Genomic DNA, 6303 nt, shown 5'->3' on the forward strand with positions numbered 1-6303 from the left:
AGACATTCCCTTTAGGAAGTTACAGTTTTCAACTATTCATCCAGGGAAAACCTTTCAAAGTTTATTGTAAGAATAATCGGCTTGTGCAATACAATACAGATGAAGCTGTTGTTTACAACAGTTATTCCTTTGCAGCAGTTTAAACCTGTTCAGTCAGTTACACTGCTGCAGCGTAACTGACAGGGTATCAATACATACTTAAAAATCCTTTATCCTAATGCACAGTCCCACACCACAGAAAAAAATGCACAAACTCACTGTGTCACTAGTCTGTCTCTTGCTTATCACCTGTACTTGTGGCTTACAGCACCCAGAGAACAACGTTATCAACATTGAAACTTCATAAAAAAACATAAGGGATGCTGGAAAACTGCGTAACATGAAAACTCACTACTGCCATTCTTAATATACTTTGATATTTAATATACCTGGCATCTCATGTAGCTATGTAATCATATTAACTCTAGGCAAGCAATGACAGTACCAAAACACATTTTTCCCATATATTGAGTTAATGTCTATTTTGAAATCTATTAATTAATACAATCCAAACACTTATCTGTTTGTTTCTTTTTAAATCCCTTGGACAAAGTGGTCCAATACTTAGTAATTGATGCTATGCATACCTGCTGCGGCTACGAGAAAAGCTTCTCCTTCGTGGTGATCTAGAACCGTAAAAAGAAATGTGAGCCTTTTTATCAATTCTTTTAGCATTTATAGGGTGAGGCATTTCCCAACTTGTCAAACTCACTGTTGGGCCCTGGGAACGTGCCAAGAATAACTGGCATCCATCATCCAGTAAAAGGCATGGAAAGATTAAGCAGTAAAACAAAGCTCAGTGTGAACAGCACATTTCCAACCACGATTTCACTTTAACTAAGAATGCTTCATAGCAGAGTTGTCCAATGCAACACTTCCATTTCAACTAAATACACTGCCCAGAACACCACACCAAAGTCCCACAAGTGGTTCCAAAAAAATAGCACAGACCAAATGTTTTGGAACCCATGCAAGCCAAAAAGGTCCATGACAAGACATAAGAAATATCAAGTGGAAAAAAGTGAAAATGCGCTCAGTGTAAATATTGATAACGCCATTAAGTGCTACATTAGAACTGCATATTTGTGATTGTCATTTTTAATGCCATAGTGTGTTTAGACTTATTTTCTCTTTTTAAAAAAAAAAACTTAGCTCGGCCCAGTTCATCCCAAAAAGTAATTGTTTTAAGTTCTGAAAACTGTTAGTAAAACGATTTAAAGGTGATAGGATTTTTTTGGCAAGGAAAAGCTAAGTTTGTTAGAGCTTTATTAAAATTTAGTTTGACATCTCACATGCAAATATACTGGGTTTTACATTATTCACAGTGTAAGAGTTTCCATATCACCCTTAAAAGTTTTCTCAAGCAACATATGTACGTTACCATTCAATTATGCACAGCCAGCCTTTGATTGAGAAAAGTAATTACTTATAAGCCGCTTACTCCTTATTTTAACCAGCAGTAAACTGTATAAGCAGGAAAAACTTACTAGTTTTTGGTTTCAACAAGCTAGAAATGGTGAGGTGAGGCTGCCGGACTGACTGCCAAGAAGAATTTGCTGAAAAGGTTTTGCCAGATGTTGCGTTGTATTTAGTTGGTTGGCGAAGGGGGTGTTGTGGATTTTTCCTGCTTTTTTGTTAGCCGAAGGCTGCTGCTGTAGTTGTTGTGAAGACATTTGGTAAATAAACAGCTGAGCTGATTGGCCGGGAATGTGTGGGCGGTCGAGGTGGCTGCTGCCGATTTGGTTAAGGTTGGAGAGAAGGCTGAGAGAAAACAGCATGCTCGGGAACCAAAGGGCGGTGCAACCTGACGACTGGCCATGCCTGGGTCATGTGAAACGACACCAGCCAAGCTGAATGGGGCGCGCTGGTCACATGACGCTGAAAGGGCTAGTTGACTGGCTAATGCAGACTCAGAGGGTGGTGAGAAGAGACATGATGGTGACTCTGTAACGGGTTCATTTTTATTAATAGATGGACCAAAAAGCATAAAAAATGAAAAAAACAAGCCATCAGTACAACCATCTATTAGCTAACAAATATTCCTAATGTGTTATTTTTCAACAGCAAAAGGGTAAGCTTGAAAATCTGACTTGTGAGGACTTCACTCACCTGCAACAGGTAAATTCAGTCCTGTAAAAACCACGTTGCAGACTTAACCACCAGACAATCTAGTCTGGGTCCAAGAATGCGTCAGTTACCAGAAATCCTGCTGTATTTTAGAGCTGAGTTTGCAAACCTCAAGTGACAGAATTGTCACATGATGCTTTAATTTCAAACTGATGCAAAAGTGTAAAGATTCTAGATGTTTAGAGCAACTGTTACTTGATCTATTATTAAACAGCTGCCTATTTACAAAGTATTTAAACTGCGCAAACAAAGTGGAGAAACACATCTGCATGAAAATGCTTTGCTGTATGTCATGTTTTGCCATTATGGAATAAAAGAAAGGAACAACCTAAGTTGAAGTATGGGGAAGAAAGGGAAAGTGTGACTAGAAGATGAGCAGATTTTAGAAGGAACGAGGACAAATCCAGGACAAAGGGCGCTGACTATCAACTTGCATAGTGAACCTAAGGACAAAAGCCAACATTCAACACAACTTATGTTCACCTTGATTTTGTTCCCTCCCCCCCTTTTTTAAGCATTTGGCATCACCAAATTGTGATCAGATAGATGAATGTTATTCATTTACATGCTTTTAAATGCCTGCTTCTATGATGCTAAGTGGTAACAATGCCAACAGCTCTATGAGTGTACTTTGACCTAGGGTACCTGCGACGTGGAGGAGGACTTCTTCTGCGATAGTCATCTCGAGGACGTCTGCCCCAGGATGGAGGTGGACCACGGTTCCGACTCCGTTTTTCACCATTGGAGAGCTCAACTCTGACACGACACCCACAGAGGGTTCTGGGAAAAGAGGTTGACATTGGTTACATTTCCAGGGACAGCTCTATCTAAAAAAACATCTAGAAAGTCAGAAGAGAAAAACAAATAGAAAATGCAGGTTAAAAGCATTCTGTATATATGCATTAGCCAAGTATGCAGGATACAAAGTCTACAAAGGTAGCTACAGCTAAAGAGACAAAAGGTCTAGCCAATTCTGAAAGCTCACTGTGCTATTAAGGAGGCAGAGAAGAAACTAGAAAGTGCCTCTCTGATCAGTTTTGCCTCTTTACTGGACAACCGTCTCAAATTTAACTAACGCAGACCACCAAGTCCAAGTCATGTCTAACTTTAGAAAGAGTTCCTTTCTAAAATGTAAAACTAATTGTCCCAATGCTATTTCTGCACTATCAAATAAATTTACCCTTGTATCACTCCACAAATAAATACTGCATAACAGATGCGTCAAGCACTTGGTTGCCATTTAAAGCTTCCCCATTTTAAACTACCATACACCACAATTTTTCTTATTTTCATTAGGCAAACCAAACACACAAGAAGCACATTTTACCTTCCATCTAGTTCTCTTACTGCATCAGCTGCATCTCGTGGATCTTCAAATTCCACAAAGGCAAAACCAGGGGGATTTCTTGCCACCCATACACTGCGCAGTGGTCCGTAGTAGCCAAAAGCTCGCTCTAGCTCAGTTTTGTTGCCATTGTTTCCAAGGTTACCCACATAAACCTTGCAGTCCAGCGGACAAGAGTCACGATGCATTGCTAAAAAAAAAAGGAAAAAAGAAAAAAACTCACATATACTTAACAACCAGGAAGCATTTATTCATCTGCAGGAGAAACAACACAGTGAGTTGCTTTCCTTAAAGTTTCAACAATGACATAATCTGATAGGATAGAAACATCAGCCTCTGTGAACATGATGGGTTAAGGCATGTTTAAAAGCAAGTAAAGAAGGTATCTGGTATATCGTCATCGTGACCGAAGTTTACCATTTCGGGGATTTTTGTTTAATTCTGTGGTCCCCTACTACGAAAAGAAATGTTTCTCCGCGCCCCCTTCCTCAGCCCCGAGGGCAGGACCTGCAGGGGGAGCGCTGCGCTGGCGCAGTGCTCCATTGTTCTCCGAGCAGGAGCCGGGGGAAGCTACACATGCCGGGGCGAGAAGCAACACCATTCGCGGCAAAGGCCACGCTAAGAGGCCTCGCCGGATGCCGCTACAGCGTCTCTTCAGCGCTGTGTATGCAGCGTGGGGAAGCAGCGCTCCGTCGGAGCGGGCGGGACGGCGCCACACCACCCCCACGGCGCTTCCCGCCTAGCCACACCTCGCCTCACTGGCCGCAGCCGCGGAATAAGGGCGGCAGGCGGCCTCTCCAACGCGATCCGTAGCCTACCCGCCTTCTCCCCACCCGGCTGTCCTCAGCGCAGCGGCGGCCACCGCCCGCGGCCCAGCTTTACAAAATGGCGGCGGCTCTTTGTTTGCCGCCACCGGGCCCCGCAGCTTTCGCCCGCCCTGCCGGAGACGGGACCGCGGGTCCGCTCCCACCCCGCCCTCCGAGGTGAAGGTCCTCACCGATGCTAAGAGGGAGGGCGCGCGAAGGGAGCCCGCGCTAAATTCGTAGCCGACTCGACCCTCAACGAAACTCCCGTTCCGCTTTTCCTCACTGGACAAAATGGCGGCTGGCGGCCGCCCCGCCCGCCCTTATATACAGGCAGTCCTTTCCACGTGACACCGCCCAGAGACAAATCAGAAGGCGCAGTTACGCTGATTGACAGGTCGCCTTGTCCCACCCTCGCCCAACGTACCTATTCCCGCCGCCGCCTAGGCCCATATGGCGGCCCGCGGCCCCTCCTCGGCTACGGGAACTCGCAAACCGGTGCCCGTCCCTGTTGTCGAGGCCTTCCTCTCTCCTCGCCCCCAAATTTCGCTTTAGAAATTGATTATCGAGGGAAGATTTATTTTTAGCCGATAAATAAGGAAAGGCAACAGACTCGGGCTATTTTGTTGGCTAAAAGGAAAAATATTTTTTTTTCCTGATTGCAGGTGGGATTTGTTCCCACCCAGGTGGGATTTGTTCGATGTTTAAGTAATTCTTTTTACTATTGTCCCCTAATCATTAGGGTTTTATGCTCAGAAAAGCTTCAGTTCACTAATAGCCCTTTCTCACCAAGGGCAGAGGCTTTAAATAAATGCATTGAGCAAACCAGTGTTGAACCATACTTTTTGGTAAACCTTATTCTGTCTACTGAAGCACAAAAGAGAAGTGACTTATTGAACCTGCTTTGGCAGGGGGGTTAGACTTGACTATCTTTCGAGGTCCCTTCCAACCCCTTCAATTCTGTGATTCTGTTATTTAGCACTCAGCAGAAAATTAGAGGATTTGAACCAAGGAATTCTGGTTACAAAGGGTATCAGTGGTGTTGATGTGCTTTATTGAATTCATGCATGTAGCTAAGACACATAACATGAGTTTTAATATGAGTTAAATAACTTGCTCCACAGGGCTTTCTTTGGATAACACCACTTGTTTTGGGCTACTAGATAATACGAGGAACCCAACCAGAACTGTTTCTGCAATAACTTCCCAAGGCTGTCACTTCCCAGCCATTTCTGTAGGTTGCATTTAATCCAGATTTGACAACCTTTTCTACTTGGTCCAAACAAGACAAATTTATCTGGCACTAGTGCAGTTAACAGGACTTTGAGTAATGATAAGTGTAATAAGGCTTTCTGAATGCAAACTAATGCATATGCACTGTGTTTTCCAAGCAGGACTTTTGCAGTCCTCAGTCTACTAGACTTGTACCAGCATATAAAAAATAGTTGGATTAAGGACAAACAGCAAGTTTAATCACTTGGATTTCCAGAAATCTTTTAATAGCATCCTTCATTAGTTTTAAGAACCTTTTATCACTAAAATGCTTCCAAGGGTCAAAACTGGCTGGGGGGGGGCTGAGGGAGGAGGTGTACTGGGGGGAGGGGGGGAGGAATTGGGGGGGATAGGACAAAACAACACAGAAAAGAGGGAGCAGAAAAACAACAAGAAATCTGAGGTAATTGATTCTCTAAAATGTATTTGTCATGTATAGTTATCACTTGCTTCATTTTAAAGACATCTAATGCATTATAACTGAAATTAGCTGATTGTTAATTTCCTGATATGATACAAACAAATGAAATAATTCTAAGCTTACTTGCTGCTGTTCACTTTAAAGACTTCTTCGAGATGCTGATTTCCCATGCTTGTCTCCCTTCTTGATTGGTATTTGCAACATTAACCAGACCCTTCCTCATATCACATAATGTGCATTTGAAACATGATTTAAATTTTGCAATAATCACCATTAAAAATAAAAATAAATAAATA

At 42.9% G+C, this 6303-nt stretch overlaps 1 protein-coding gene across 3 annotated transcripts; it reads right to left on the reverse strand.

The window, feature by feature from the left end:
- Positions 1–6: 6 nt before the first annotated feature.
- On the reverse strand, positions 7–4632 carry SRSF3 (serine and arginine rich splicing factor 3). Of its 3 annotated transcripts, XR_011089772.1 has the most exons (5): positions 4509–4632; positions 3494–3701; positions 2812–2946; positions 1527–1983; positions 7–665 (listed from the first exon to the last, which is right to left on the reverse strand). XR_011089772.1 is itself a non-coding variant. In XM_068659928.1 (4 exons), exons 2-4 carry the CDS (start codon positions 3697–3699, stop codon positions 617–619), a joined length of 390 nt encoding a protein of 129 aa, XP_068516029.1. In that variant the 5' UTR covers positions 3700–3701; positions 4509–4632; the 3' UTR covers positions 9–616. The 3 variants fall into 3 exon arrangements, 2 of the variants coding, with proteins under 2 accessions (XP_068516029.1, XP_068516030.1); XM_068659928.1 differs by lacking the exon at positions 1527–1983 and having other exon boundaries at positions 9–665; XM_068659929.1 differs by lacking the exon at positions 7–665 and having other exon boundaries at positions 1178–1983.
- Between the last annotated feature and the right edge of the window lie 1671 nt (positions 4633–6303).

The sequence above is a fragment of the Anas acuta genome, chromosome 24, assembly GCF_963932015.1.
Source record: "Anas acuta chromosome 24, bAnaAcu1.1, whole genome shotgun sequence".
In the NCBI taxonomy this organism is placed as follows: domain Eukaryota; kingdom Metazoa; phylum Chordata; class Aves; order Anseriformes; family Anatidae; genus Anas; species Anas acuta.

What these genes read in the sequence shown, in the direction of transcription:
- SRSF3 (XM_068659928.1), bottom strand. Translation starts at nt 3,699, where the DNA reads ATGCATCGTGACTCTTGTCCGCTGGACTGCAAGGTTTATGTGGGTAAC. An exon ending in GTAAGAGAACTAGATGGAAG is followed by an intron (nt 2,947 to 3,493) that starts GTAAAATGTGCT and finishes CTCTTTTCCCAG; the next exon opens with AACCCTCTGTGGGTGTCGTG. An exon ending in AGTCCTCCTCCACGTCGCAG is followed by an intron (nt 666 to 2,811) that starts GTACCCTAGGTC and finishes TTACGGTTCTAG; the next exon opens with ATCACCACGAAGGAGAAGCT.